This window comes from Tachypleus tridentatus, chromosome 13 (genome assembly GCF_004210375.1).
Source record: "Tachypleus tridentatus isolate NWPU-2018 chromosome 13, ASM421037v1, whole genome shotgun sequence".
Lineage (NCBI taxonomy): Eukaryota > Metazoa > Arthropoda > Merostomata > Xiphosura > Limulidae > Tachypleus > Tachypleus tridentatus.
Genome location: NC_134837.1, coordinates 68,559,809 through 68,574,474, shown reverse-complemented (window position 1 = coordinate 68,574,474; position 14,666 = coordinate 68,559,809). Strand labels below are relative to the sequence as shown.

Genomic DNA, 14,666 nt, shown 5'->3' with positions numbered 1-14,666 from the left:
AAGTTCTGTTTTCCAGAAAATTTGACAGCCAGCGAATAAGTTCCCCGCGGTAGTCCCATTTCTTGCATTTCGAACCGGAGACCGTTGTGCCATACAGTGTCGAATGCTTTCTCAATGTCGAGAAAGCAAGCGACAGTATATTCTTTTATTAAAACTATTTACAATTGTTTCTGTTAATCTTACTAAGTGGTCTGTCGTTTGTCTGTATTTCTTGAAACAATTTTGTTCTTCTGGTAATTTTGTGTTGTCTCCAGGAATGTGGAGAGTCTGTTACTGATTATTCTCTCTATAATTTTTCCTACACAGCTGGTCAGGCTGATTGGTCGGTAGCTATTTGGATTATTGGCTGGCTTTCCTTCTTTATGGAACATTAATACATTTGCATGCTTCCAAGAAACCGGGATATAACCAGAATATATTGATAGATTAAAAATTGCTGTAAGATGTTCAAATAATTTCGGAGTGCCTTTCTTAAGAAGAATAGCTTGTATACCATCTTCTCCTGGTGATTTATTTTTGGTGTTTGTTATTACTTCTATCAGTTCTTGTGCTGTAATTGTGTTTGTAAGCATTGTGTTTGTGTAGTCGTTTGCGTTGTTGGTTTGATAATTATTTAAGTCTACCGGGAAGAGTGGTTTGAATAATTCACTGTTGTTCATTATAAAGTTATTTACTTTTTTATAGTAGTATGTGTTCATGTCTGGGTCGTTATTTGTTTTGAACATATTTTCAAGTTGTTGTTTGAAAGTTTCGGCTTTTCCTTTATATGTATATGCTGTGGTATTATTGTGCTCTAAAGGCAGGTATTTTCTGGTTGTATCTGCATTTGTTAGTTTTTTTAGATGTGTTTAAAATTGTTTTGGGTCTGTTTTTCGTTAAGTTTGGTGCAGAAGTCGTCCAATTTTTCTTATTTTAATAATTTAACAATTTGACTAGCTGCTTTATCTCGAGTTTATCAATTTAAAAATAGGAGAGGTTATGTGCGAATAGCCTTTGTACAGATTTTGGCAAAATTCTGAACAAAATAAACAAATAAGACATTTCGGAAACCATATTTGTATTAGTAAAAGTCAAAGGAGTATTTTTGCATTACATTTTAAGATTGTAATATTTTACGTATTAAAAATGTTAAGAATATTAAAAAGTGTCAAATGTGAAGAAAATCCATGATATTAAATGTATTACTGTAGGTTTGCTTCACTTATTTATTTATCGCAATGATTTGGTGGTGATGCAATTTTTTGAAGCGCCACCTTTTAATTGTAAATATGAAAATGGACACAGAAGAAGAGGATGAAGTTGTCGAGGAGGTTATAATTTTGTGTTGTTTCTGTTTTTTTTGAAGAGAAAACTTCTTAGATATTGTTTATGTGTTGATTCTGAACGTTATATCTATATTGCATTTCTGTTGCAGAATTACTGTCAGTATAGAATTTGTCGTACATGGTATGCTATGTTAGTATGAGTTATACACTTAGTGTTACCTTGCCCGGCTCAACGTGGTGACGTACGTTTATTGTGTTTGATGAGTACGGATATTCGTGCTATAATCATGTGGGTCATACAGCACGTGGTACTTCAAACTTATTTTACATATCTCAAATATTGTTCAGTGTGGCTGCTGTAGCATTTATAATAATAAGTTTCGTACTTATAAAAACTTGCAACACAAAAACAGATAAACAAACTTAGATAGTTACATAAAAAATTAATATGTGCACAAAAAAGAATAATGAGTAGTATGAATTAATAACAGTAATATATAAGAACAATTTGAAAAATATGTTTAGGTTGTCCCAATATTTGTTAGAAGTTTTGGTAACATGGTAGAAAAGTGTCTTATGCTATTTGGATATTTCAAGACATCATTGTAATTGCAGAATTATAATAGTCTTTGTCTTAAGTTGGCCCCTTCTCTCTTGATACGCTTAGTAAGATAAATGTAGTCTTCACACCTTTGACACACGTAGGCCTATTTAATAAAATATGGTTGGCTTTGTTTCCCTCTACTTATGAAAAACAAAGGCAACCATATATTTCATAAATATTTATTGCTGATATGATTTCATCAGCAAGGGTATTGATACCCTTAATAGCAAAACCATAGTAATCTTAAATGTTTTGTTAGATTTACAGTTAGCTTTGATTTCTTCAATTCTGAACTTGTATCTATTTTGTTTTCATTTTCTTATTACAACTGCTAATCTGTGTCATTCCTCACATATTTCTCATGAGTATTTTGTGTAAGCTGTAAAAAGTTTAACACTCAAGTGCTTGCCTTTTTTTTCTTTATAGCACTGTTGTTGTTTTTTTTTAACTGATTAATATTCTAATAGTATCTTTGTGCATCATTTCCAACATGTTATATCCTTAACATAATGAGTAGACTAAAACTGTTCTGAAAGAAAGGTTTGATAAAGTCTAATATAAAACAATTTTTAAAATTCAAAATTTTGGTAAACATGTTCCATGTTGGCTACGTTTCAATCAACTAAAAAGATAAAAGGTTTATGTCTTATATCAATACTAGTCGTGTCTGGATTTTATACCTTCAAATGCCAGCATTTTTCAAATATACATTTTTTTTTCATTTGCTATAAGTACTTACTTTTTTCACTTAATGTGCCACAAGTAATTATTTCTTTTCTGCACTTTTCAATATCTGAAAACATTTTCTAAGATTTTGCTCATGTACTAAGAGTGCACAAGTCTTAATGAATTAAAATGAACATTCTTTACAGTTTAAAAGTTTTGGAAAGTATGTTTAAAGATACTCTGCAAATTCATTTAACAAAGTTTAGAAATTTATTAGATAGTCATCATGCTTTCACTAAAGAAAAGTATTGCATTACAAATCATCTGACATGCTTTGAAAATGTTACAGCTTATTTATATGAGAGTAAAAGTGTAAATTTGGTGTATCTGAATTTTCAGAAAGCATTTGACAAAGTGCCACACCAAAAGGTTTGTGAAGAAACTTATCTTTATATTTGTGTGGGGAGACAGGTTAGCTAATTGGATAAAAGAGTGGATGGATGGAAGAAGGCAGATGGTTGGTATAAATGGAGTTCAGTTAAATTGGATTAATGTCACAAGAGGAGAACCTTGGGGCTCAGTCTTAGGACCTTTGTTTTTTCTGATTTACATCAGTGACATAGATGAAGGAACAGTCAATAAATTACTTACATTTTCAGACAATATTAATGTCTTGGGTGTTGCTAATTGTGAAGAGGATCATTTAGTGAGTTGATCAAATAAATGATAGATGGGTTTGAATTATAAGTTGAATGGGAATAATAATAACTGTTATAAAAGAAAGATATCTTGGTGTTATAATTGATCAGTAACTGAAGCCATCCAAGTAGTGTGCTGTTGCTAATGGTAAGGCAAATAGTGTTTAAGGTTGTACATGCAGAAATATTGAATATACATCTGAAGAAGCTATAGTTTTACTGTATAGGTCACTGGGTAGGCCACATTTAGAATATTGTGTTCCATCTTAGGCTTCTTACATTAGGAAATAGATTGAATTTATTGGAAAGGGTTTAAAGAAGAGCAACTTGAATAGTACCTTGGATGTGGAGATTGTCATACAAAGAGAGGATGGAATCTCTCAAGTTATTTTCTCTTGAAAAGAAGAGTTAGTGGGGATGAGATTGAGGTGTGTAAGATAAGTGATAGTGTTGATGTATCAACTTTTTTAATACTTAATAGTGAGAATAGTAGTTGTAGGGGACATATATAAAAATATTGGCAGAGTAGGAGACATCTTTGGCTAAGACAGTTTTATTTTATTAACAGTGTGGTTGTCTTTGGAATGGCTTACTCTTGGGTGGTATAGAAGCAAGTAATGTGAGTTTAAGAGAAAGCTTGATAAATATATGAATGATAAGGGCTGACTAAGATTTATTTAAAAAGTATTTTAATATAGTTGAGAAGATGGGACAGCTGAGACGGATCAGTAGGTCTCATTGTCCCAAAAATTATGTTATCAGTCTTAGCTCAGATAGTAACATTGTACCATATTTATTTTATTTATTATTTTTTGTTTTATGTTAATATGTGTGCAAAAAATATCAGTTTTTGTTTCATCTTTCTATGACATTATAGTTGAACATAATGTATGAGACCAATAGGTCCTTGAAGACTATCCTTACCCATCAGTATCATTTTTTGGATGAGGAGAACCCATTTATGCTCAGTATTCTAAGTGAGGTCTAGCTAGTGATATGTATAAATAGAGAGAGAAAGAGATAATTACATCTTTTGACTTGCAGCCACTTTCTATGCATTTGTGTGTGTATGTATACATAAATTTACATCTGAAAATCCTACTAGCTTTATTGCTAGAAACAGAGCACTGCTTTGATGGCTTAAGTAACTTATCCACTGCTAGATTAATTTAACTGTTTTATAATGGGTCATGGATCAAAAGCCATAGCAACAAATCACTAAATGGTAACTCTGTTACGATTAAGAATAATAACCATATTAGTCTCCTGCTGGAACAGCAGTAGTCTATGGATTTACAACACTAAAATTAGGGGTTCAATTCCCCTCAGTGGACTCTGCAGATAGTCCAATGTGACTTTGCTATAAGAAAACACAAACAACCAAATTACTTGGAACAGACCATTACCTTATAGAATCAATCAAAATTATTTAAAATATATGGTGGTAGTTTTTCTATATAAAACATTGTCAATAGCTACCTTTGTAGTAACACCATGGAATTTAGATCAACAGTTTTTTGTAATTGCTCCCACATAATTGGTCAGCCATATCAAGTATCATTCTTTAAGCTAGTTGTATAAGGTAACATCATGTGATACTAAATTCTATTTAATTAGAATAATTTTGTACGAATGAGCAAATTTATACTTAAAAATTAGCATTGAATTAATAGCTGTCTACCCATACGATTCTTTTGAAAATGGGCTAGAAACTGCTAATCTAGTTTTCTTAGCATAACCAATACTTGTGTCTCTGCACATTCTTTTATTCTAAATCAGATATCTTTAATTTAAATGATAAAAAGCTAAATATGCTTCAATTTTACTTTTAGATGAAGCTGTAGTAAAAATGTTAGACCAACTGATAGCTCACGTGACTTTTCGCTTAGAGCTGTGTAAAGCTTTTTGTCAAATTTGAGTGGCTTTGTTGAACAATTTTGCACATGTAGTTCATATATTTATGTGAAATGACAAACTCCTAATTGTAGGTTGAAAAGATCTATCTGCATTTAAAAGTTTAAAAAAGGCACAAAAGTTGACTGTTTTTTATCAAATAAAATTTCCAAGCTTTTGGTGCAGAGAAAAAAATCAAAATTGAAGATTTTATATCTGAGGTATTTCTTAATGGACTGCCTTGAAATTTGATATATGAAGTACAAGTTGAGCAGAACAGATACATTGAAAATATGTAATAGTTTTGATTACAACAGTTCAAAATATAAAAGGCAGAAAATTGCTGAGGTATCTCTCCTGTTAATAACACACACTGTGACCTAAAGCAGGTTGTTTTGGATGTACAACATACTACTGTGTGTCTTGAGTTATGATTGTGTAGCTATGTATATTCTTTATTACTGTATAAGCATTTGTACTTCCTTATCCAAACTTAATAATTTTATTATTTAACTATTGTATAAACAAGTGCAGTTCTAGAGGAGTGGATGTGTGAGGGTTATGGATCCCATCCACTATTTCAGGAGTTAATAATTGGAATAATGTTTCATAATCAAGAATAGCTCTATGGAGGCCCAAACCAGTCTCCTCCATCTACAGCATTCCACTTACTAATCAGCCAGTAACTGATTATTTCTTAGCTAATTCAGCAATATGAAATCAAATTAAATGTTGCCTTTGTGAATTTTCATTTGTTGGCTTTCTGCAAACTCCATAGAAATGTTTCTAGTTGAGGTTTGTTTTGTTTGTTTTCACCAAAATTAGTATTGTTTAGAACACCTGTAGTTCTTATAACTTATAACATTTACAAAATTGTTTTCATTTTATAGAAGTTAGAATTCTTGTGAGAAATAGATATTATTTCAACATATAGTTGACATCCAAAATATACAAAATACAAGTTTTGTAACATTATACAGTAAACCCTCCTACAACATGGGTTCACTTATACACTCAAAAATAAGTGATCAATTATCTTGCAAACATAGAAACTTTAATTATGTGCAGTTTTTCAACATGCAAACATAGGAATGCTCCAGGTCATTATAAGTCTCTCAACACAGGGCCCACTGATCAACTAACCTCATCAGATTTTTGTACTTTAACACTTTCACAACTGGCTCAGTATAATATACAGGAGTTCACATACACTTTTGCACATGCTAAGTATTTGTGCTTTAATTTTTAATACAGCACATATTTCTTCACAAAATTTGGTAGACTTTTAGTAAAGTTTACAAGTATTTTGTATACAAAAATTCAGATATTTTAATGAAATATTTTCAAAGATTTGTTTGATAAAATATTGAATCTGTTTCATTACTAGTATGAATGCAAAGTGATTTGGAAACATTGAGTTGAGCTTTCTTTTATGCCATAATGACTATATGTTATAACATGAAAATGCATGATTAGTCTAAGTAGCTTAAGTCTCATAATACGATATATGAACATATATTTTTATTATTCTTTGTATTGACCTTCTAGTCATACCTATCTAACATTACATAAGTTGCACTGATGTGGTGCACATGCACTTATGTTACATATCATATAATACTAGGTTATCCAGAAATAAATGTTGGAATTCTCACAATGACATTTAGAAGCTGAATTTTGAGTAACTTATATTTGGTTGGTTGGTTTAATTCAATGTTTGTCACTTACAAGGTGTCTTAATTGTTTGGTGTTTCAACTCTACTCAAAGTAAGTTTTGCAACCCCCAAGGCAGCATGGAAAGAAGGACTTTTATCTGATTCCCTTCTATGACTTCAAGCTTGAACAAAAAGTTACCAAAGCTACACAGAACATCAGCATGGCATTAGGCCATGGATCTGTTATTGAACGTACAGTTCAGCATTGGTTTCAAGGGTTTTGACATGGAGATGAAAATCTGGAAGACCACAAAAGTCATGGAAGGAAGCCATCCTTAGATGAAAACACATTAAGGGAAGCAGTTGAAACAGACCCTTGTACAACATTATGTGAGCTTGCAGAACAGCTAGGCACAAGCAAATCAAGCATTGCCAGCCTCCTGAGTGCAATTGGCAAGAGAAAAATGTTGTATTAGTGGTTCCACATGAGCTGACTGAAGATCAACAAAATTGATGTTATGAGACCTGTCAAGGATGACACTCCAAAAATGGAATGAATTTGGAATCAAGGTTCTTCTTTATCCACCTTATTCCACAGACCTTTCCCCAACAGATTTTCATTTTTTCAAGCACTTTGACAACATTTTGAACAATAAATACTTTTATAGCCAGGCAGTTGCAGAAGAAGCTTTCAGGGAGTTCATTGACCATAGAAACTGATTTCTACAGCAGGGGCATAAACACCATCATTACATGTTTGCAAAAGTGTGTTAGAGCAAATACTGCTTACTTTGACCATAGTATGTTTTACAACGCTGGTATATACTTTTCGATATTTTACAGTTCAAAAACAACATTTATTTCTGGACAACCTAATATAAAACTGACCTGTGGTCTTCCCTGACTTGACTGTATTTTAGTGGACTAGTATTTTGTAATATACAGTCACATTTCAATTATTATACATTATATATATTTGTATATAGATTATTACTATTTAGAAATAAATCATTAAACTTATTTTTATGAAAATATAGAACAATAAATAAAGAAGTAAAGCAAGCAATTTCCTCTTCTTGCTACAACCTTTGAACTTGGTTGTTAAGCCTTTTAAAATTTCACACATGGAAAATAAATTATTTTCTAGGTTTTATATATATACGGTTGAATAACCAAAAAATTATAAATAATTACACTGATACCATATAATTATACTAATTTATTAAAGTTTGTAACTAAGATGTGTTTAGGTTTAAAAAATATGAAACTTCAACCAGACTAAAGACACAATCTACCTTCTAAGAATCTTGGTTCAAAAGGTTTCACACATTAAAATGTATGAATCAAACAAAGTGACACCATTCACCTCTTTCCATTTTTGGAAGCAGTCCCTTATATACACTTCAATGTATTAAATGTGAATAATCAATTGATAGCTTATAATGTCCCTCTTGTGGTTCTCTCAGACATTTAATCAATTTTATACTTCTGATTCTCAATATAGTGTGTATATCTTCACAAAATTTGCAATATTTCAGTTAATATTACAAGTCTTTCACACACAAAAAGTATTTTTAATGAAGTATTTTTGAAAAACTAAAAAAATGTATCCATAAATATGTTGAGTATTTGTTTTGAATAGTCTTTAACATATAAAAGCATTTATCAAATGTTTAACACTGCTGTGTTTCCATATCCATATTATTCGTATAAGGTATTCAGTTCTCCAACATGGATTTACCCAACACGGTTTGCTCAAGGAACATATCCCTTGTATTGCATGAGGTCCCACTGTAAATAATGAAAATTTTTTTGAAAATAGTCTTCCATTTGTATGTTTTTGTGATTATAAATAGTTATAACAATTTATAATTAAATTATTTGAAATGTTTGCTTTAACTGTTTTTATTTTCATGTGAATCAAATTACTAGAATTAAAGTTGTAAGCTTTAAAACTGTTGGTTTATAATCTGGGCTAATAATTTACAGAATATATTAATACTTCAATAGATTTCTTTTAGGTTACTTTAGGACTGTATATATATATTCAACATTAGTTAATTTTAGATACTTGGTTGTTATAATGGAAGTTTCTACTTTCGTCTGAATAATACTCAGAATTTGGTTACAGTTACTCAGCTAACATTTTAAAAGTTAACTAGTATAATACCATCATTCTAACAATGAAACATTACTGCATCTAGTACTGTGAAATTAAAACATTAATACAATACAGTATTATCTGAATGGACTTTTTAGTTTTATTCTTATTCGTTTCTTAATGGTTTCAAACTTTGTAAGATAATGTTGTAATTATCAAAAGTTTTATTTTAAAAAATTTGTGGATATTCTAATTTTTATATTGTTTTCCCTTAAATTAAGGCTAACTGAAGAATATCCAAAAGTAATGTGTTTATACTTTTGCTGAACACTCGTATGTGTAAGAAGACAAGTTAGTTATTAATTTCCTATGGTGGATTACAAAACATGTGTAAGTGTGTAGTTAAAGATGTACATGAGGTTGCAAGATTCTTAGATAGTTTCTTATAAATGCAAAGCAATGCCAAAATGTCTTGAAAAGTTTAAACAGTATTGATATAACAGGTGACTGTTACAACAATGTTATTCACATAAATCTTTTATCTATGGAGATTTAAGTCTGTTTTGTTTCACCATATATAATAATCTAAGTTGATTTATGTATGTGAATAATGTTACATCATTTCATCAGATTCATTAGTCAGTATTATACAGCAGACAGTATTTAACCCAGAATCCTTACTTATTCTTCAAACATGCCTATTTGTTCATAACAAACTAATTAATATGACTGAACTCTATTGATAGCAATCTTGTGTTTTCTCTCACTCAACCATCCTACAGTTTAATTTTTTTTTGTTTCTTAACCCTTAATAATATGATTTTAGCTTATCTTCTTTGTAAAAGCTTTATGAAAAGTTTTTTTGGAAAAGCAAAGTACACCATTTCTACACTTTTTCCATCATCCATCTAACATCAGTGAAAAAAATAAACAAATTAGAAAGACATGATTTCCTATTGGTAAAAATGTATTGACTTTCTTTTTAATACATTTTACTAAATAATTTTGTAAAGCTATTGTTACGTCACTGTCTAGAAATTTTTCTACTACTAAAATAGAAGTGGCTAGAGGCAGGTTAATGGTCAGATGGGTTTGGGATTAAATATTTTTCTACCTAGCCAACTATAATTGTGATTAGAAACTAAGGTAAAAATAACCAAACCTCCAGATATGTTTCATTGGAAATAATAGCAAAATAATATCCACATATTTGTAAGACTTATCTACATATTAATGAACAATATTAGATGTCTTTTGAATGGCAAAAGTGGCGAACTAACACAGACAAAATTAGCAGTTGGACAACAAAACAGACAACAAGAAACCACATAAACTCAACAACTTGCACATTCACTTGGATGCACACACACACATTTAGATCATACCAGTACTCGCATAGTATGCCCAGCAGTAGTAGCAGAACATGTCTTGTGTACTTGGCTAAACTGTGGTTTATGATCTGTTTCATGCCAAGTGATTCTAACATGTCCAAGATTTTGTACTTGTATGAATTTTGTACCCTCCAGTTATTGATGTTTATGTAGTAGTTATTGAATTATTTACAGCTGATAAGTGTAGTTTACATTGGTCACAAGTAATTATGGATCTTTCACAGGATAAAGATTTGCTAATTCTGTTCATGAAGCACAAACTGTTGATACGGTATATTCTAAAAGCTTAGAATACTCTTACTTACCTTGTTGGTGATAATTGAACTCTTTTTGTGAACAAAACCTGAAGCCTTTGAGAATGAAGAATCACAAGATATCAATACCTACCCTATCAGTTTAAGTCACAAGATATAGCTAGCTTTACTCTAGCCTATCAACTTAGGTCTCAAGATATAGCTGTCTTTAATCTAGCCTATCAACTTAGGTCTAGTTATATTCTAGGCCAACTGCTTAATCACACAAAAACATCATGCCTTTTTTCTATTTTGGAAATTGTCAGTTCTTTCAAACTTCTTTAAAGTGTTGTTACCACTACTGCTGATGGCAACCTATTTCATAAGTCGATCACTCCATTAAAATAACAAAACTCTTAACTCAAACCTAACCTGTCTTTTCGAAATCTTAAACCTGCTTTCTCTTACCATGCTATGTTAAGATTATAGCACAAAGAAATAACAAACATTTAACAATCTCCTGGATTTTAGTAGAGATTAGAGATAAAACATAAAAAGTTGTAGTACACTTGAATCAAACCTCAAATACAATAATTCTATTTTTAACAAATAGACCACAATGTCATACCTAATATATTTAGGTATTTTCACAGACCTCTGATGTAGTAACTTCACGAAGCATACTATTAAAGATGGCACTCTTCAGTAAAATGATGTATGACATCCCTTATATCAATTGTGTATTATAACATAAAATGCATATTTTAATATCATTTAGATCCTTAATTAAAAAATGTTCATTTTCACTCCTTACACAGCCAAGATATCACACTTTGGTTTGAACTATTTACTTTGGCAATATTATTTGAAATTTCTTGTGTTTTATTCAAATATCTCACATGCACTGATTTATTGTGTATATCAGACTGGTGGTGTCAATCAGTAAAAGTGTTTAGTGGTTTGTTTTAAGAAATTTTCTGGACCATAAGGTTTCAGGTAGATGTGTAAGTGTTAAAAGCAGAACCACATGATCAAAACATTACATTAGAATCTTCATAAGCTGAGTTTGATAATTGTACATCTAATACAGTACTTCCCCGATGTTCACAGATTAGCTATTCCCATTTGTTGCTGCCTTCTATATGCAAACGTTTTTTTATTATGCATACCACAAACCTTCCTCTCTCCCATTGGAATAAAATGAATTTATTGTGTGTCTCATAAATCATTAGGCATCTCTTCTCTGCTGATAAAAACATAGTACACTCATGACACAGGTGACTCCCTCTCTGTACCTATACCAAACTATCACTTCTTGTTTAGCAGTGCTGCAACCTGATGTCTTTCTTTTTTGTCTTGATTAGTTCTTTAGATTGAATTAGTTCTCAAAGTGGTTTCAGTTTAAAATATTCAGAAACTTTGAAGGCTGTAAGTTGCACTTATCCTTATTCTGATTCCATTTATTTCAGTTCATATGATTTTTGTAGCTGCTACCAATTCCAAAGTTAATGTCTTTGCTTCAGGTGTCTCAGTTTCAACAGGTGCTTTATCACAGGCTTCAGGTGTTGATGACCCATCAGAAGATTTGTTAGCAGGGAGATTGAATGTTTTGTGGGTCAACTTTTATCTCCTGAATATGTGGAACCTGGGTTGGTTGACAAGGAGTGTGATCACCTGTTTCCACCTCCTGAATTTGTCGTACCTTCCCATAACCTTCTTGAAGATTCTGTTCAGTCATCCATGTTTTTTGGGGATTTTATTTATCAGTTATGTGATGTTTTGTCTATATATCTTATGACCTGCATCCTTAACTATTGCAGGATGCTGTTTCTTTTTTCCCTGTCCATTGACATTTGGGTTTATGCTAACCAATTGTCTCTCAATGTGGTGATAGTATTAGTATGCCTCTTCCTTCATGGGCTTTAGTTTATTGTGCCCTCTCATATCATAGAGGCAATTGTCCATATCTTGATCAATAACTGTTGAGCTCAATATTACCCATATAAGGGGGTGAGTATGAAATTGCCTGTTAGTATCATCTATGCCAAATGTTCCATCTCTATCTTACCCTCATAACTCTCTTTGTGGTGCCTCATCACTATCCATCTCCTGTCTAAGACTCTTCCCAGAAATCCTGAGGAATTTCTTAGGAACATCCTCTTCCTTCTTACTTCCATGTAAGCTTATTTGTTGTTTTTGGCTCTGGTTTTGCAAATGCTTACCTGTTGTTGGGGCCTTTCATGTTGTAATACTATCTTATCTCAAACCCGTTTACTTGATCCTTATCTCTGGAATTTGTATCTGACTTAGCTTTTAGGATGTTTTGTCTTTGATATGGTCCAAAGTCTTTGGAGTCTCAGGTGGCAATGGTCAAGCAACAATCTACCCTTTCACATCTGGTTGCATATTTATCTCACTCACAGCTAAATGTGATGCAAATTTCAGTTTCTTGTTCTTCCCCTTCCCAGCCCTTACATGTCTCTTTTTATCTTGGTGCCATAGTTTGTCATTTCTCTTACATGATACGCTGCCAACAGTTCTGGTGACTGCCTGGCTGATTTGGGCCCGGTGGGAGTTCAGTTTGCATCCTTCATTCATAGGTGGCATTCTTTCATCCCCAATGTTTAGGTTCTTCAAGTTATATCAAATGGATTCAAAATTCCATTTTTTTCCTCACTTTAATTGCTCCATGTACCTGCTTTTTTACTTTCTCTTTGGGATCCCATAATTTGCCAACATTTGTCAGAGGTGGTACAATACTTTCTCATTGAACAGACTATCAAACTTGTTCCATATCCTTTCTGGGGTTTCAACTCTCATCTGTTTGGGGTTCCCCAAAAGTCTGGAGACTAAAGGGACACCATCAATCTGTCCTGCCTCAATTGTTTTGTTCATCTCCCATGTTTCCTTATGGAATCCTATCTCGTTGCTTTGTGGGCATTTTCTCTGGGATGGATGTTTCCAATGTTTATAGTACTATTTTGTCCATCAAGAATAGGTGTACCAATTTTGCACTCTGCTGTTTGGGTTGCCATATACTCTATGTTTTTGGTGAGTGGTGAGAGCTTTTACTCTTCATCTTCATGCTCCAAGGCTGCATCTCCATTTTTAAATGGATGACTGCTACTTTTGGCACATTCCAAACAAGAGTCAGCCAGTCCTACTCATCAGTTTCTTTTCAAAGCTACTCATTACTTGGGTGTCTTTTTCAACACTTGCCTTAGTCAGGCCCAGTCCTTTCCTCTCCAACTTCATTCTGTGGAATTGTTAGTTTGTCACACCTTGTCTGCTCCCTCACTTTCTGTATGCAAGGTTCTGTCACTATTGGAGATGTGGGCTTGAATGGTACAACTCATCCCTTTCTGCCATACACACATTCATTCCCTTCATTATACTGCATGATTAATGAAATCTTGCTTGGGATTCCTTAGAAGCTTCTATTCCTATTCCTCCTTCCTTTGTAGATGATTTCTTTTGGCTGTTGGACAAGACTCGCACATCAGCAGGTGTCCTACTTGCTCCATCTTGTCTAGACTTGTATCTGTTAACAGATTCCTCTCTTCAGGGCTGGGATGCATGGGCCAACTACCAGAAAGTTTCAGGCCATTGGTCTGTTGATGAATGATCTTTACATATCAATGTCCTAGAGCTCCTGGCTGGTTATCAAGCTTTGGATCACTTTCTTCCCATTGCTAAACATTGTTTTGGGAATATCCATTTCAACAATTTGGCAGTGGTGGCTAATATAGATCACCAAGGCAGCACTCTTTTCATTCATTGGATATCCTATCTTGGGCCTATGCACAATGCATTCATTTAATTGTGTGTCACATCCTGGGTATTTTCAACCTTGTGACAGACCATCTGTTTTGCCCTGACAAGCTTTACCTGATAGAGTAGTCTCTTCTTTTTCTTGTTTTCAGATGGCTTTGCAATCTGTGGGGGTTTTCTCACATAGATACATTCTCAACTGTTCATAATCACCAGATATTCCCCTACTGATCCCTGGCATCTCATCCTCAGTCTTTAGCTGTAGATGCCTTCAGCCAGGATTGGTCTCACAAATATCCTATACATATATCCTTCTATTTGATTGCTTCATCAGGTAGTTTCCCTTATCCATGCAGAATAATTTTGATCACTCCCTACTGGCCAGTTCA

At 32.6% G+C, this 14,666-nt stretch overlaps 1 protein-coding gene across 4 annotated transcripts in view; it reads left to right on the top strand.

Moving 5' to 3' along the window:
* The first annotated feature begins 1,190 nt into the window (after positions 1-1,190).
* The window catches only part of Polr3E (RNA polymerase III subunit E), a 60,620-nt gene continuing 47,144 nt past the window's right edge, over positions 1,191-14,666 (top strand). For 2 of the 4 annotated variants that reach the window (XM_076477835.1, XM_076477833.1), the window contains exon 1: positions 1,191-1,310. Coding sequence is in view for 3 of the 4 variants with exons in the window: in XM_076477833.1 (XP_076333948.1) it covers positions 1,269-1,310 (42 nt within the window). In the remaining variant the exon portion in view is untranslated. Of the gene's footprint in view, positions 1,311-1,537; positions 1,574-9,236; positions 9,273-14,666 lie in introns of those variants that run through there. The other 2 variants (XM_076477832.1, XM_076477834.1) reach the window with 2 other exon arrangements.